The sequence below is a fragment of the Odocoileus virginianus genome, chromosome 32 (genome assembly GCF_023699985.2).
Source record: "Odocoileus virginianus isolate 20LAN1187 ecotype Illinois chromosome 32, Ovbor_1.2, whole genome shotgun sequence".
Classification (NCBI taxonomy): Eukaryota; Metazoa; Chordata; class Mammalia; order Artiodactyla; family Cervidae; genus Odocoileus; species Odocoileus virginianus.
In genome coordinates, this window is record NC_069705.1 from 10,693,598 (window position 1) to 10,712,022 (window position 18,425).

The 18,425-nt window shown below is 50.3% G+C and overlaps 1 protein-coding gene across 2 annotated transcripts in view; it reads right to left on the reverse strand.

The window, feature by feature from the left end:
* Positions 1-18,425, reverse strand: part of PLEKHA2 (pleckstrin homology domain containing A2) — a 64,876-nt gene that overhangs the window by 20,063 nt on the left and 26,388 nt on the right. For both annotated transcript variants that reach the window (XM_070459863.1, XM_020876270.2), the window contains exons 3-5: positions 11,870-11,926; positions 4,940-4,988; positions 3,488-3,585 (exon numbers count right to left, since the gene is read on the reverse strand). In XM_070459863.1, the coding sequence (XP_070315964.1) occupies positions 3,488-3,585; positions 4,940-4,988; positions 11,870-11,926 (204 nt within the window). The remainder of the gene's footprint in view (positions 1-3,487; positions 3,586-4,939; positions 4,989-11,869; positions 11,927-18,425) is intronic.

Here is an 18,425-nt window from a genome sequence, read left to right on the forward strand (position 1 = left end):
ATAGTTTCACTGTCCAATTTTTAATCCTTTCGAAAAAATGTAGTGAGCTGAATGATGTCTCCCCAAGATGTCCATGTGTAACCTCAGACATGACTTTTTTTGGAAATAGGGTCCTTGCTGCTGCTGCTGCTGCTAAGTCGCTTCAGTTGTGTCCGACTCTGTGTGACCCCATAGACGGCAGCCCACCAGGCTCCCCCATCCCTGGGATTCTCCAGGCAAGAACACTGGAGTGGGTTGCCATTTCCTTCTCCACTGCATGAAAGTGAAGTCGCTCAGTCGTGTCCAACTCTTAGCGACCCCATGAACTGCAGCCTACCAGGCTCCTCTGTCCATGGGATTTTCCAGGCAAGAGTACTGGAGTGGGTTGCCATTGCCTTCTCCTAGGGTCCTTGCAGAGGTAATTAAATGAAGATGAAGCCATGCTGGTTTAGACTGCAAGGAAATCCAACCAGTCCATCCTAAAGGAGATCAGTCCTGAGTGTTCATTGGAAGGACGGGTGTTGAAGCTGAAACTCCAATACTTCGGCCACCTGATGTGAAGAACTGACTCATTTGAAAAGCCCCTGATGCTGGGAAAGATTGAAGGCAGGAAGAGAAGGGGACGACAGAGGATGAGATGGTTGGATGGCATCACCAACTCAATGGACATGAGTTTGAGTAAACTCTGGGAGTTGGTGATGGACAGGGAGGCCTGGCGTGCTGCAGTTCATGGGGTCGCAAAGAGTCAAGCATGACTAAGCAACTGAACTGAACTGATGCTGGTTGAGGGTGGGCCCTAAGTGCAATGACTCACGTCTTCCTAAGAGGAGGGGTCACAAAGACACATAGGCCATACTATGACAGAGGCAGAAGTGGAGGGAGGCAGCGACAAGCCAGGGAAGGCTCTGAGGGCTAGAACGGGCAAGGAAGTATTCTCCCCTTGAGCCTTCAATGGGTACATGGAGGGCCTTGCCGACACCCTGATGTCAGACTTCTCAGGACTGTGGGAGAATACACTTCTGTTACTCTAAGCCATCCACCATTTGCAACAGCCCTTAGGAAACTAACACAGGAATACTACTCCGAGCAAACCCACTTCTTTATTTTTTAAAAAATGTTTATTGGGGTACATAGTTGCTTTACAGTGTTGTGTTAGTTTCTGCTGTAGGGCACAGTGAGTCAGCTGTCTGTACACAGATATCTGCTCTCTATTCGATTCCCTTCCCACTGAGGTCACCGCAGGGCACTGAACAGAACTCCCTGTGCTACACAGGAGGCTCTCAGCAGTTACCTGTTTTATACATGGTGCTGTACATATGTCAACCCCAATCTCCCAACTCACCCCACCCCCTTCCCCCTCGGCGTCTGCACTTTTGGCTCAATACCATATGTTGGCCATTATCTTCAATCACAAGGACTCAGTGACCTAGCACTCAATGACCAGTGATCTGTGGTTACTGGCTCCTGAACCTGGGCGGGTCACTCTGATCTCCAGGCACTTCCTCTGCCTCGTTTATAAACCAGATGATCACTCCTGCCCTCCCTACTTGAGGTTTTCATGAGGCTAGCAAGAAGCCATGAATGTAAAAGTGGTATGTCATCTAACTTTTACATCTGCTGCTTGCTTTTCATATTTTTATAAACCCTTCCAGGTCTCGGAAGTCAGAAGGTCCTAGGCTTGAATACCAGCTCTGTCATTTAGCAAACTGCAGACTTAGGGCAAGACTCTTATTTCCATTTCCCTCATCATAAAAATGGCAGTGAAAGCACCTGCCTCACAGGAGTGATGTGAAGGGTGAGCAATGTGGCCTGTGAGAAAGCCCAGCTGGATACATGGTCTGTATCTTTCATCTCTGCATCCCCTGCCCCCAAGATGCTTCACTTTGCACACAAGGTGAGCTGAGAGAAATTTGCCTGTAATGAGGAAGTCGGGTACCCCTCCTCTTCCTTCTGTCCCACAGGATCTTTGGCAGGAGGAGTGAAGAGAGGTATAAATGGAGCAAAGGAAAGTCAGGGGGACCCTAGAGGTTATGGAGCCCCTGCGGAGGCTGGGACATCTCAGCAGGCCAGAAAAGAGGACGTGGAACTAGCCGCTGGGAGCAACTCTACGCTCAAGGCATAAAAGCAGGACAAAGAGGCCCCTGCTGCCTCACAGTCTCTGTAGCCCAGTTCACCAGGCAGGTCTAAGAGAGGACACCCTGGGGTCTCCCTGGTGGTCCAGTGCTTAAGACTTCACCTTCCAATGCAGGGGGTTCAACTGGATCTTAGCTTGGGAAGCTAAGATCCGACATGCATTACAGCCAAACAACCAAAAACATAAAACAGGAGCAATACTGTAACAAATTCAAAAAAGACTTTTAAAAATCATCCACATAAAAAAAAAAAAAAAAAAAAACCTTTTTTTTAAAAAAAGAGATAACGCTCAATGAGAAGAAAGTATTATACACTAAAGAAACTCCCCACAGTGTGGAGGACGCAGAAGGGTGAAGACTCCAGCAGGAACAAAGAAAACTTTATAAAGTCAGCATTCTGCAGTCACACACCCAAGTGTGTGTCTTAGCAGCTACCCTCCTTCCCAGACCCCCACCATTTCCCTCTCTTTTCACTGCCTTACCAAGGTTTATCAGAATAATCAGCCAACAAGCAAAACCACATCGATGACTGAGTTGTACTCTGCTCAGAGGCAGCATCACAAGTGCTGGATAAGTGTACAGGTTTCTTCTCCTGTGAAATTATTCACAGGAACCCTGAGGTATTAGGGAGAATAATCTGCCCCAGCACATACTGGTTTTTACTGGAAGTCACTAGAATGCTAGCACTTCTGAAGATATGATACAGAAAATCAAGCTTTTCAGCAAAGTGTGGCTTACATGCCAGAAGTCGGCCTATATTATTGGTTAAAGGTCTAGTTTTTTCCCTTAAACAGTTTTCCCCTCTCCTTATTCCTACCCATCTCCCTTTCTCTTTCTGTATTTCTAAGGAGGAAGAAAGGAGTTCTTCATTAGCGAAGTCAAGGAAAGCAGGAGTCCTCATGGAACAACCAGCAAGCTGGTGCTTATAAATGTTAGGCTTTCCCAGGACAGGTCAGTGGACAGCCTGGACTGGTCTCCAGGTGGCCTCTTAAAGTCAGAAGAGTCTGCCCCCAAGCCAGGAAAAAGTTCTGACTTCCCCCCTCATGTGAGTTTCCTCTGCTGCGTTTCTCAGAGTCAGCACTCCATTTTCCAATCCCACCACATTCTGAATCAGCATCCCAGAATGACCCAAACCACGACCGCCTGGGAGCCCTCCCAGGAAGCACAGCGGGGACACTCCATAAACTTCCCCTCGAACCTGATTCAGACTTAGACTCAGTTCAACTTGCGGCTAGTCGGCCAAGGTGTGAGAAGAGGTGGGGCAACCGGTCTGGAACGGGTCCTGGGAAAGTCCCCGTCGCCACTGGGCCACTCCCCACCCGAAATGGGCCGACTGCAGAAAGACTCTCACCAGAAAGGAGAAGGATCATACGTACGGTGATTTTGCTGGCTTGGTTCAAGGCCTCCACCCAGTCCTTCAGATCTTTCTGGTCATTGGCTTGAAGAAAATACCTCTGTGAGAGGGCGTTGATGACTGCAAAAGGTACAGGACGAAGAGAGAAGAATCCAGGTCAGAACACACACACCAAAACTAAGGTGTTTGATGTCGCAGGGTAGAGGATTCCCGCCAAGGAGACCAAGATGTTCCCCATGGTACAAAGTCACCTGAGAATATCTGGGAAGCAGAGCGCTCTCAATCTTTAAAAAAACGTGGATTATTATTCCATTGGCCACAAGACAACACTAGTGGCCTTCATGTGCTGCTGTGCAGAAAGGCGGCTCATTCACCATACACCAGACACACGCCTGGACAGCTTTTCAGAGGCGCCAAACGCTGGACGGTCATGATGATACACATGCAAGTTTGGCCCCATGCTCCTGGTTTCCGCTAGCACAACTGACCCGGGTTAGGGGTCTTGTCTGTGGTTGAGACATGGAACTCAGGTTGCCTGGGTTCAAGTCTGTGACCTTGTGAGACCCCATTTTCAACCTGGTCCTTCCTTGGCACCCCATGAGGTCAACAATTTACTTCTGGGTTCTTTTTTTTTTTTTCCTTTTTTAGATCTGCTGACCACAAAATCTGAGAGTCAGATTTTTGAGCTTGGCAATGATATTTGAAGGAAGTGGGAGAAAGAGTGCAAAAGAAGTTTGAACCAACCTGAAGTGGGAAAAGAGGACAGCTTAAAGGACCATTTTACTCTCCTGGCAAAAATAAGCTAGAACTAGAGGAGGTGAGCATCGTGGGGTAGACAAAGAACCCCTTAGTTCATTCACTCATTCCTTCAGCAAATATTTACTGAGCAACCACTTTGTGCCAGGAAGCACATGCTACGTGCTGGGGATACAGCAATGACAAAGCCGGGGAACATCTGTGCATTCGTGGAGCTTACACCCCAGACATAAAACAGAAGCTATTTGTTAGCATCTGCTCATAGCACTTAATACAGCACCGAGAAGGCAGTAGAAGCCAGTTAAATACTGATGCTTCAGTGACCTGCATCCACTGAGCGGCTCTGCTTCCTGGGTCACCCCCCGCCATCATTCATTGGCAGTAAGACTTTCACTAGAATATTCCCTAGTTCCCTCAAGTCTCCATACCATTCCTCTCCTCCGAGTTAAAAGTTTCCTTAAGACTTCCGGTAGATACCTGCCCTGCGGAGCCAGGAGAACTGAGACATCACGGGCGCCTGTGCCTCTGTCTTAGGTTATTAACAATCTTCGCAGGGAGACCAGGGAAAGGAAATCATGTGAGACCCAGGGATATGGCTGGGACAGCTGTCACTCACACACAGCGTACAAGCCACATGTGATCGATCACAGGACCGTCTCCACGCAAAAGAGGAAGCTGCTATAGTATTCAGAAAACCCACCCTCTGCTTAGGACTTACCGAAGCAAAACGGAGTTTTGGGTTTCTGCTTTGGGGTGGCAATGCTCACCTACATCAGATAAAAAAAGAAAAGAAACATGAGTGTGTTTCCAACAGTGTTGTAAAGTCGTGTTGTTTTTTCCTTCAAAACTTTTTACATTAGGAGACTTGATACAAAAGGAAGAGTATACAAAACACATAGGACATTTTAAAAACTAATGATCGAGTGGAAACCTTGCACTCATCATCCAGATTAAGAAATCACCCACTATCAATCCTATTTCTTAGAAGCCCTCTGCGCCCCTCCCTGGTAAATAGAATCCGAGCCCCACCCCTCAGAGATAACCGCTATCTTGATGTCTGTGTTGAATCTGCAAAAATGCTCACAAGCCACTGAGTCCTGAGAAAATTCTCTTTGGACCACAAATATATGTACCTTTCACATTAGCGAGACCCTACTCCTCTCCCAACCACCAACCTCCTCCCCTAAACCGTTCTGTGAATTAGAGGTGGAATTGTCACAAATACACAGATTTCAAACAGAGCCCACAGAAATGTGAGTCACTCACTGCACTGAGACACACAGATCAATTTCCCTTACCTTTACCCTGACTGCTTCACCATGAAAATAAGCACTTCCCACCTGCCCAGAGAGCAGCTGACAGGATCAGGGCACATCCCATATTGAAGGCAAGGGCATAAGAAAGCAGGACTTTTTCTACCTCCTGCAGTGACATCCTGCCTTTTCAAGCCTGCCCCCAAATGTACGTTCTGATTCTGTGCCTGCTGTGAGCCCGTCTCGTTTGAGTTCAAATACACTGAGCAAGGAAAGGAAAGCATATTCCTTCATATGGAATTAGATGACTGCCCTTGATGAAGGCTGAACTTCCCTGGAGCAGGCCTCCACCACTGGATCTGGGATTTCTAAGGGGGCAGCCCCTTCCCCCAGGACCAAGGTTGGGAAACACTATTCACACGTGGCTATCATCCACTCATGCACACCATTCCCGCATTTCTGGTCAGGGGCATTGTCCAACTTGCTCTCGCCCAGGGGCTCCTGGAGTGGTTCTAGCTTTAACCGGAGGCTCATTAGAAGCCAAAAGCTAAAGAAAACATTGGGGTCAAAATTAAGGCTTCAGGACTTCCCTGGTGATCCAGTAGCTAAGACCCTGCGCTCCTAACGCAGGGGACCCACATTCCATCCCTGGTCGGGGAACTAGATCCCAAATGCCACAGCTAAGTGTTCCTATGTGTGCCCAGTCGTGTCCGACTCTTTCCGACCCGTTGGATTGTAGCCTGCCAGGCTCCTCTGTCCATGAGATTTCCCAGACCAGAATACTGGAGTGGGTTGCCATTTCCTCTTCCAGGGGATCTTCCCAACCCAGGGATTGATCCCATGTCTCCTGTGTCCCCTGCACTGGCAGGTGGATTCTTGACTACTGAGCCACCTGGAAAAAATCCTGCCCTGCCTCAGCGAAAGGACCCAAGTGCAGGCAAATAAAATAAAATAAAAACAAGAGGGAAAGATCCACCATTAAAAAAAAAAATGAAGGTCTTGTCATGGCTCACAGTGGCTCAGGATCTGATCATGACGGACACATCAAGCCGACACACCAGGGTGACTGGATTCTCCCTCTTGGCTCTAAGTTCTTTCTACAGACCTGGCCCAGATTTCTCAACAACCCAAATTAATACTGCCCAGAACACTCCAGATGGGAACCGAGGCAGCAGCCTATAAAAGATCAAAGGAAGGACAGGCGGTACAGCCTGGGCTTTGGTGCCAGAGTGCCAGGGCCCCCGTCCCAGGCGTCCCAGCTGTCTCACCATTTCCTAGTCCATCAAACAGTAATAATAAATCACGCTCTCACAGGCCATGGTGAGGATTAAATGTGACAGTGCATGTGAAGTGCTTAACCTGCCTTATCATGCAGAAGCTGCTCAACCAAGGAGGGGCTGTTTACACCCACTCCACGTACCAATACAAGCCATGCTATGCTGGGCACGAGGGGCTTCCCTAGTAGCTCAGATGGTAAAGAATCCATCTGCAATGCAGGAGACCCGGGTATGATCCCTGGGTTGGGAAGATCCCCTGGAGAAGGAAATGGCAACCCACTCTAGTACTCTTGCCTGGAGAATTCCATGGACGGAGGAGCCTGGTGGGCTACAGTCCATGGGATCAGAGAGTCGGACACAACTGTGTGACTAACTTTTCATGCTTGGCATGACAGATAAAATACTAAGGGCCTTGTGAGCTTCTCCGGGGCCCAAAACATGTATGAGACCTGGTCTCAACACACAAAATGAATATGGCACACTCAACAGTAATAACTATTCAACTGAATGTCCATATGATGTTACAACAACCTCATCAACAAGTATTTAACTAAATGCCTACAAGATGTTGCATTAAGCCAACTTCATTCACAAAAACTTCAATCCAATTAAACATTCACGAAAACTTAATGCCAACTCCATTGGCATTAAGCCAACTTCATTCACAAAAACTTCATTCCAATTAAACATTCACAAAAACTGCACAACAAAAAAATAATTAGCAGCTTTGATTTTCTTGGTTCACGAGAATCCCTGGATGTGCAAGACGATAGCTGAGAAATTAGAGCCAATCAAAAATTGAGTTACTCACAGTCAAATCATTTCAAAAAGGAAAATGATGAAAAATGATGAAAATCCTTTCAAATCTTTCACAGCCAGACAATTACAGTCAATGAGGGAAGTGGAGCCATTCTGATATGTTTCCCATGATGTTAGGTGTACACTAGAGGGCCTAAGAAAGTCTTTAAATAATCCCCCAGATGATGATTTAAACAAAGATGAGCCCGCATATCTGCCTTCAAAGTGGACGAAAAGCCCATGGCCTCTTTAGCATCTGTGTGCTGGAGCCTTGCGAACAAGCCCAGGCCCCTATGCCATCTTGTACTCCTGGGATTCAGACCTGAGAATTCAACCTGAGTCACACTGGGTGCCTTCCTCCTGTGTGCATCTGATGTTCTGATCTGTTGGTGACTCATGGGCTTCCTCCCTCTGCACCCATGTTCCTGCAGGTCCTCAAGCTCACAGCTCCTGTGCGCCCCACCCTCGGTTCCTGTATGACCCTGACCATCACAGAACTACCTCGGCCATCCAGGCCTTCCGGACACTTCCACCCTGGCTGGGTGACACACGGTCCACTCTGACCACAACTCATTACCAGCCTATCCGAGGGAAAACATGCTTATGACCAGAAGTCAAAGCTTTCAAAGATATCACCTGGCTTTCCATTTGCTTTTACATGTTTATCCAATGTTCAGGTGGGAGTACGTATGCCTGCACACCTGTAATCTGCCATGTGGTCATCACAGAAGGATTACCTGGCCAAGCAGCTCTTGCTGAATTAACAGGACGCCAGTTCTAGGTCAGCCCTAATGGGTTGTTTAGCAAAGGTAAGACACTCAACATCTCTGATCAGCCCCCAGATTGGCAAAGCCAGAGGGGAAACAACTATACCCCTTCTTACAGTCCTGGAATGATGAAGAAAATAAAGGGACTTCCCTGGTGGTCCAGTGGTTAAGACTCCAGGCTTCCAATACAGGGGGTATGGGTTTGATCCCTGGTTGGGGAACTAAGATCCCACATGCCTTGGTGTGGCCAAAAAAAAAAAAAAAAGCAAGTCCCATCTATTGGCTATGCCCTCAAAAAGATAGGCCAAGGTGGGAGCGAAGGGGGGCGTCTCACTCACTCTGGAGGAGTGTAGCTCTGGCCTCCCCCCAGATCCCAGTGATGGAGGGCAGGACCCCCACCTTCTGGGAGGGATAGCACCACTGCCCCCACCGCACTACCTGCTGGTGACCAGGCCAGCCCACGCAGCTCTTTCACACGTGGTGAAGGCGCAGAGAGGCTCTTGAAGAAGCGGCGTGGTGGATGGGCTGACTCTGGCCACAAGTAAGTCGCTACACAGCAGTGGTTGACCGGTGGGTCCTGGGTGAGGAGGCGGGGGGGGCGGGTGAGGCAGGGACCGGGTACAGGTCCCCCGCAAAGTGATGCAGGCGAGGCCCCCGCACCACCCCCCGGCCCGACAGACTCTCAGGAACTCGCTCTTATCAGATCGCACAGAGACCACAGGAGCAGCAGAGCCGTGGGGCACCGGGGCACTGCGAGCCCGCCCCACCCTGGCTCCCCTGGGCCGGAAGTGGAGCTGGGGCCCCTCCAGCAGCAGCAGCAGCCCAAGGCCTTGGAGCCTCGGTGCCGCCCAGGGAGACCCTGCCTCACGAAGCAGCACCAGGAGCTGCAGAAGAGGCAGTCACCCACCCAGAGATATGGCAGGCTCGAAGCCGGAGCCTCTGAACCAGCTTCCAGGGGTCAATGAGCCCTGGAGGCACAGGCGAAATCAGGGTGTGTGCACGCACACGTGATTTACCTGGGACAGGAATCCACATTTCTCATCAGAGTTTCTTAAGTATCCATGACCGCCCCTGCCTGCCCACCCCGCCCCCGCCCATGCCCGCCAAAAGCCAGGAGTGAGCCCTGTTCCAAGAAGGTCTTTGCTGCAGTTAACAGCGAACCAGGCCACAAACTGGAAGTGTAATCGAGCAGGACGCTACGGGCCTTCCGCAGACAAAGCCTTCCCCCATATCCTCTGCTTGAGCTCCTCTCTGAGGTACCCAGATAATAGTATCTGATGCAAATTTCCTGAGTTGTTTTGCAGATGTGAACCCCACCCCCCAACAACCAGCTGCAAACGGAGGAAGGACTAGATGACCTTGAGTATGTGGTCCCACGTCTCCTGGAGCCCGAGGGCAGCTAACATGAACTCCCGTGACACTGCCCAGCTGTCTCACCATCAGCCCATCAGAGAAATGTGCACCCTGAGACCCTCAACCCCCTCATCTGCCCTTAAAAACGCTTTGCTGAAACTCTTCAGGGAGCTTGAGACTTCTGAGGGCTGTGAGCAACCTCATCTCCTTGCATGGCCTTGCAGTAAACCTTTCTCTGCTCCTGACTCCGACGTTTCAGTTTGGTTGGCCTCACGGCTCAGGCCAGGACTCCCGTTAACAGAGGCGGGGCTGGCCGCGGGGAAGAGAAGAACCCACAAACAAAGCGGGGAGGTGGGTGGAGTCAAAGGCCAGCATCCATCCTTTTCTAGTTGGCCTGAGAACTGGCCCTGCTGCTGCGACAACATCAATTTCAGAACCTTCCTCGGTGTTAGCCTCTCAGAAGATGGATGTTCCCAACACCAGCCCACAAGGATGAGCACCCTTAGCGCACCCCGGCCAGGCTACCGCTGCTGGTGAACACATTCCTTGGGGAGGGGACGCCTAGGGGTTAACAAGAAATAACCTGGAATGCTGAATTTGATACCAGCATGGCTAAGTGTTTTTTTTCTGGGAAAACCCCTGCTTTCTGGCACTGGGTCAGGCAGCAAGCAGTTCAAGGCTCTCCTCTCCGTGAAACCTGACCCACTGGCAGCTGTGGGTTTTGCAAAACCCATCCCCGCCTGCCTCTCCCCTCCACGGAGGGTAAAAAGGCAGGTCCCTCCTGCTAAAGGAAGCAGCCCTCCCAAGCCGAGAATTCGAGAAACCCTTGTCCGAGCTGCATTTATATATCACGATTCTGCAGGAGACTTTAGTCCCTCTTCTCCCATCAGGAAGGAGGAAAAAAAACCCTCTCAAACGGGAGATGGTTTGGAGCTTCATTAATCTTAAGGTTCTCTGCTCCTCGCTCTCTGAATTCTCTCTCTTCCAACCTCCTAATGAAATGACCTAATGAGCTCACAGCAAGACAGGGCTCCGGCCTCTGGCCGCAGGGAGGCAGCCACATTCTGACCACAAAGCATGCAAACTGCCTGCTTTCCTAGGCCCTTCCCCTCTCCCGGTCCTTCCCTCCTCACTCTAAGGCGCCCAAACACTGCCCTGCACCCAGTCACCTCTGTTGGACTCCCGCCTGCAATCCATGCAGCTGCCTTCCCCTCTGGCCCAGCTGAAATGGGAGGGCTGCCCAAGGACCCCCAAAGCTTGTTATGAGAGGAGCCAGGAGCCACTCAGATCAGAGCCCCATCCCCCGAGGAGGGGAGAATGTGGACAAGGAAGCTGAGGTCCCCAAGAGGCCTGAGTGAGGGCCTTCCAGAACCTCGGTGCTGGCTGGGGGCCACCTGGCTCTCCTCGCTGGACGAACAGTTCCTCTTTCTAGCAAGGCTCTAAATCCCCCGGCCTTCTTTTTTTTTTAATCACTGCTGCATCACAGGTCAGCGCCAGTGCCTGCTCCAGGGAGGGGCAGCTACACAAAGCTGAATTCAGCAGCTCCGTGTGGGCACCATCCACGTGGAGCCCCCCAGTCCCCACCCAGGTCTCAGCCCAGAAGAGGGGCTGCTCTCGCCTCTTCTGTGCAGACTGGACCAGGGGATGGACTGTTGGCTGGCCTGCCAGACCCTCCAGCTCTCTGACTGCTGAGTGGTTTCCTGGCACATCTGGGCACCTCCTTGGGGCCCTCCCAGGCTCCCCTCCACAGTGATCCGGTCCAGCCCATGGGTAAACTTTCAGGGCCACCCCAACGCTTTCTGAGCCATGCCAGTCGAACCATACACTTTGGGAGAACCCTTTACAGTCACTGGGTTTTTTTGCTGTTGTGTTTGTGTTCCTTTTGGTCCCAATTACGAAAAAAAAAAAAGATCATGTCCCAGTCTTTGCCCACCCACCTCCCATCCCTCCTTTGCAGGAGCTGGCAGCATCACTGACTGATAGGTCCCAGGAGTGAGAGGCTGCAAGACCGCCCTCCAAGAACCTGCTGACCACAGGCCACCCGGCCCCAGTCAGTTACAGGCTTCCATGGGCATACAGGGAGCACATCACAGCCCAGCAACACCCCCAGGAGCTGATGCCCGAGGTGTATGCTTCCTCTAGTTTAGATACTAAAGCTACTTACAGACCATGAATTCCCAAAGCTCCAAGCCAACATTACCTTCGAGATGTAGGTCAGCTGCAAAGATCCGACAGCTCCTGCCCCAATTGCCAGGTTCTGAAAGACATAAGTTTTGCGTTTGAAGAAGGATGCTATGCGAGGCAGTAGATACAGGACTAAGGAAGGCTGAGAGTCTGGTTCTGTCGATGCCACTTTCTGGCTTTGCAATCTTGACTAGTCACTTACTTCTTTTTTTTTTTAACTTTTGATTTTATTTTGGAGTACAGGTGATGAACAATGTTGTATTAGTTTCAGGTGTACAACAAAGTGATTCAATTATACATGTGTGCGTGCTGTCACTTCAGTCATGTCCAACTCCTTGTAACCCCAAGGGCTGTAGCCTGCCAGACTCCTCTGTCCATGGGATTCTCTAGACAGGAACACTGGAGTGGGTTGCCATTTCCTACTCCAGGGAATCTTCTCGACCCAGAGATCAAACATCTTTTACCGTCTCCTGCATTGGGAGGTGGGTTCTTTACCACTAGGATCCCCTGGGAAGCCCTAAGCCCTTCAATTGTATGTACACATATGTCTATTCTTTTTCAAATTCTTTCAAATTCTTTTCCCAGTGAAGCTGTTACAGAATATTGAGCAGAATTTCCTGTGCTATACAGTAGGTCCTTGTTGGTTATCCATTTTAAATACAGCAGTGTGTACATGTCCATCCCAAACTCCCTAACTATTCTTCTCCCATCATCTCTCCGTAAGTTTGTTCTCTAGTCACTTACCTTTCTTCACCTCACACAGTGATAATTCTTGCCACGGCCTGTGGACTTAACGTTTCCCTTAGCCTCATTTATTTTAGAGAGGTATTCTAGTACAGTGGTTAAAAGTGGGGGCTCTACCACTTTGTGAATAAGTTCCTTCATCTCGAAGCCTCAGTTTTCCCTTCTATAAAAACAGGGATCATAATAGTACCTACCTCACCAGACAGTTCTAAGGATGAGTTAATAGACTTACGACCACTTGCGGGAACTTTCCTGGTGGCTAAGACTTCATGCTCCCAATGCAAGGGTCGTTCCAGCCCTGGTCAGGGAACCGATCCCACATGCCACAACTAAAAAAGAAAAAGATCCTGCGTGCCACAACTAAAGATCTCTCATGCCACAACTAAGACCTGGCACAGCCAAATGAATAAAATAAATAAATATAAAAAAAAATAAACCACTTGGAATTGTCCCTGTTTAGAGTTATATATGCTGGGAGGGGTTGGGGGCAGGAGGAGAAGGGGACGACAGAGGATGAGATGGCTGGATGGCATCACCGACTCGATGGACATGAGTTTGAGTAAACTCTGGGAGTTCATGATGGACAGGGAGGCCTGGAGTGCTGTGATTCATGCGGTCGCAGAGTCAGACACGACTGAGCGACTGAACTGAATTGAGAGTTATATAGTCATCTATTTGACTCTGAACAAGTGTTAACCTAGTTTATATATATATATATGTAATAAACCATATATTGTCCTGACTGCTCTGATATCCCTCCTGGCTTTATCTTATTTGATGACACTTCAAATTCTTTTCTTAATAAATATGGTACAGAGTCACACAATCTAGGGGGAAATAAAGGAAAGAAAAACATAGTTCTTCAGTCTATTTCAAAGGGCAGTTACGAGTACTAAATGGAATGATATCTGTACAGTATAAAAAAAATAAATTCATTATTAAAACATCAAGAAACTCACAGGCACCTTGTCTGGCAATGTTCTACCCTGACACAGTCTCTTGGCTCTCTAACTTCTCCACTGTCAGAAATGAAGGGATGAAAACACAGGGGTGCTAGATGCCCATCAGCAGACGAGTAGATAAGAAAGCTATGGTACATATACACAACGACATATTATTCAGCCATTAAAAAGAATACATTCGAATCAGTTCTAATGAGATGGATAAAACTGGAGCCTATTATACAGAGCGAAGTAAGCCAGAAAGATAAAGACCAATACAGTATACTAACGCATATATATGGAATTTAGAAAGATGGTAACGATAACCCTATATGCAAGGCAGAAAAAGAGACACAGATGTATAGAACAGACTTTTGGACTCTGTGGGAGATGGCGAGGGTGGGATGATCTGAGAGAACAGCATCGAAACATGTATATTATCAAGTGTGAAACAGATCGCCAGTCCAGGTTGGATGCATGAGACAAGTGCTCAGGGCTGGTGCACTGGGATGACCCAGAGGGACGGGATGGGGAGGGAGGTGGGAGGGGGGTTCAGGATGAGGAACACATGTAAATCCATGGCTGATTCATGTCAACGTATGGCAAAAACCACTACAATATTGTAAAGTAATTAGCCTCCAACTAATAAAAATAATTGGGGGGAAAAAAAAAAAAACCACGGGGGTGGTAGCGTACCAAAGAAATGGCCATCATTAGAAATCACAGCTGTGGAGTTTCTCATATATAACTTGGCAAATCCACTCCCTGCTGACCTCTTAAACTATTGCTGCAAGCCTCAAAACAATAACCTGGGAGCCCCTATTTTGAAGACCTAGGGTCATCTCAAAGCAATAAACAGAGGCAAATCTAAGATAATGGTTGCAGATCATTGTCCAGTTGCTCAGTCATGTCCGACTCTTTGCAACCCCATGGACAGCAGCACTCCAGGCTTCCCGGTCCTTCACTATCTAGTAAATTTCCTGAAGGGTCAACAGTGGGATGACTTGTCATTCCAAGAGATGCCCTTAAGAAACACCTCAGATAGCAGGGAAGAGTCCTTCCAGGTCCAACAACCTAAATTCACAGGCATCACTTGAAGTAAGGCAGTGTGTGAAGCTTCCGATACGTAAGAAAATGGATGGAGATAAAACTGCGATAAAAGGATTCTCAGAGCCCTAGAAATTTAGCGAAAGAGATCCAGAAAGGACATCTCCTCTCTTTTGCAAATGAGGCCATAAATCTAAAAGCTGCCCTTAAGTATCTGAATCAGCACTTTGAATATGGACGACTGGATTTACACATTTTTTTAACAACATAATGACTGCACTGTTTTGTTTTTTCAAAGAAAACTCTCTATTGGATAACAACAGATAGTCCTAGTACCCTTAAGTGTTAGTCGCTCAGTCGTGTCTGACTCTTTGCAACACCATGGACTGTAGCCTCTCCAGGTTCCTCTGTCCATGGGATTCTCCAGGCAAGAATACTAGAGTGGATAGCTGTGCCCTCCTCCAGGGGATCTTCCCCACCCAGGGACTGAACCCAGATCTCCCGCATTGCAGGCAGATTCTTTACCGTCTGAGCCACCAGGGGAATCTATACCTCCTAAATCCAATTCCAAAAAGGAACCACAGCACTCCAAGAGGCCAGTGAGCAGCGGACAGTGCCTCCGAGGAGGCCGTGAACCACCCGAGGCAGACAGCTCTGCAGAGAGAGGCTGCCCACAGCTGGCTGCATCGGCACAGTCCGGGGACACACCGCCACCGGCCACCGTGGACAGTGGGCACCTGGCCCACCCCCAGCCCCCGTTGTGCACTTGAGGGGAGTCGTGTGTTGAGGGGATCTGCCCGAGGTCACACACCTGGCTCGGGTTCTCCTGACTTCCCCCCTGAAGCCCTAGAAGCAGCACACTGCCATGTCTAACTTAAGCAGCTGGAATTCTAGCTGAGACATCACTGTCCTAGGCCCGCAGGCAAGTTCCCCTACCTAGAGGACGGGGCTCATCAGCCCTGTTTCCCGGGCTGGTTGTGAGAGTTACATAAGGGTAAACAGCTGAGCCCGGCCCAGGGCAGCTTCCATCCCCGACCAGTGGCGCTAATTACGAGATGCAGACGCCAAGTCTTGGAGCCGTTCTTGCCCAACTCAGTCTCCTCACCCCAGACCACAGCCGGAGGCCTCCAGAGCCCTAGCTGGAATTACAAGCGATCAAGTGGGATTTGAGGAGCCACTCAAAGACACAAACCCACACGTCCTGCCAGATATGAACCCATCCCACTGCAACGACTTCATCTCCCTTCCACCCTCCGGAAGGAGGGCAGTCCACCCTCTGCCCTGGCTGCCCTCAGCTCTCTGGCTTTGGAGAGGACACAGTCGTTCTCCCAGCCCAGCAAGCCCAGGGTGGAGGTGTCCCCAGCCCCTCACCACGGTCCTCTCTCTGCCTGCCTGCTCCTAGGATCACAGGCACCTCCCTGCACCACTGGAGGCCAGGAAAATCTGACGCATGTCTGAAAATGCAGTTCCCCCCGCCCCGCCCCCAACTGTGCTCCTCACCCAGGGGGAAGTGAGTGACGGGGGGAAAACAGGATCACTGAGGCTTGATCCAGACTGATGGCGTGGTGTCTGCCCCGATCGCTGGACCTCAGAGATGAATGGTAACAGCTCGCTGCCAGAGTGGCAGCTCCAGGCCAGACACTTCCAGGTCCAGGAGGATTGTGCCAGCTGCCTGAGCTGAGAAGTCAGATGTCAGGGCAGGAATGCTGGGAGCCTGCACCTGGGGAGGGCCGGGTGTCAGAGCCCACCTGGGGACACACCATCTCCTCCAGGGGACGGATGGGAGGCCCCGCCCTACTAAAGCCACGGCGCAGCGCATCCCAGCATTCTCTGACAGCAGCCTGCCCCTCCCTGAATTCATGCACATTAGCCTCTCCTAGGGCGCTTGTTTTAAAAGACCCACCCGAAAAACACTGAATCAGAATCAACTGGAAGGCAGTCAGAACATGCTGGAGTTGTTTGCCACATGGCTTGTCAGATTTTGGTTCCCCAACCAGGAACTGAACCCCGGGCCCTCAGCAGTGACAGACCGCTAGACCACCAAGGGAAGTCCCAGAACATGCACATTTTTTAAATGTCCCCAAGTGATCCCTCAATGGGCCCAAGTTTGAGAACAATTGGTTTACAGGACAAAATCTAGCCCCGGAATTTTTTTTTTTTTTTTTTTTGGCCATGGCTGGTGGCTTGAGGGATCTTAGTTCCTCAGTCAGAGATCGAACCCTTGCCCCTGGCAGTGGACGCACTGAATTAACCACTGGACCACCAGGGAATCCCCCAGCCCTGAGTTTTATCCTGGAGGGTATTTTACTATGCCTTTAAGTCTCTTCTTGCTAGATTTTAAGCACATTGAGGACATAAATAGAATCTTTCTCTACCCAGGAGACTCTTCGATTTTTAAATTAAAACACAATTTGCATGGCAGTTAAGTTCCCAAACCAGCCCTTAAGTCGGGAAGATCCCCTGGAGGAGGAACTGGCAACCCACTCCCGTATTCCTGTCTGGAGAATCCCACGGACAAAGGAGCCTAGCGGGCTACAGTCCATAGGGTCGCAAAGAGTCAGACACAACTGAGCAACTGAGCATGCACGCACATACACTCATACGACACTAGATGACCAGGACAGCTTCTCTCCACTGGGAAACACTGTGTCCCTGGGAAGACACGTTCAAGTTCAAACTTGGGTGTCACTTAAGGCTGCAGTTCCCCTGTCCTGGGGCCGGAGGGGGGCAGTTCCTGTGGATAGGAACTGGGTGCAGGGGGCACGAAAGGAGACAGCCCCAAGTAAAAGGGGGTCAAGGACCTGGGGGAAGGGGCTGAGGCAGGAACTAGGGAGCGGACCAGGGGCCTCTGAGCAGACAGGAGTAAAGACAGAGGCTGATGGGGAGGCTGCCTATGTAGATCAGCTTCTTGCTAGATTTGTCCACAAGTAATGCCCACGCTTGTGGCTCAGCTGGCAAAGAATCCACCTGCCGTGCGGGAGACCTGGGTTCGATCCCGGGGTTGGGAAGATCCCCTGGAGAAGGGTAAGGCTACCCACTTCGGTATTCAGACCTGGAGAATCCCATGGAGTGTGTAGTCCAGGGGGTCACAAAGAGTCAGACATGACTGAGCAGCAGCTTTCTCTTCAAGGCCTGCGCTTCCTCCCAGGGTTTTAACATAAAGGGTAGGGGTGCCGGCAGCGACAGGTTTCTAAGCTCGCAGGTGATCCCACCGCACGGCCAGGTCTGAGGCCCCCCACCCCTCCCCACCCCCACCCCCGCTGCAGACGCCACCCAGCCTGCTGACTCTGCGCTGGAGCCCGGGCAGCTGGGGAGAGAGGCCACACCCAGCTGCGGCCCCGAGAGTCACCCGGTGGCTGCAGCAGCGCCAACAGGGAAGAGGAAGAAGCGGGGCTGCGGGCAGAGTGGGGGGCGGGGGGATCCCAGGGCCCCGCTGGGTGCCTGGGAGTCAGGAGCAGCCTGTATGTTTCTGGGCTTCTGAATTTTCTGGAACAATGTAGGGCACAGGGCACATTCCTGTTGAAGCTGGGTGGTTTTATGAAGACGCCACCAACCCTTGGTCTCTGCCCAAGGGTTCTCCTGCCACCAAGGTCCCAACGGGAGCACCCACTTCCGAGAGTGGGAAGCGGGGGGCTGAACACCAAGGAAAGAGTGGAGATGCCCACAGAGATGGGGTATATCTCCCCGGGGAGCCTTTATTTCTAGAAGCAACGTTGTTTCTTCTCAAAAGAGAAAATTGTCCCCATCCTCTAGTGAGAGTAACGGGAACACAGAAATGACCAGAAGACCCATCTCCAGATTGCAAATTCAGGGAACGTCAGCACTAGAAGGTTCTGCGGC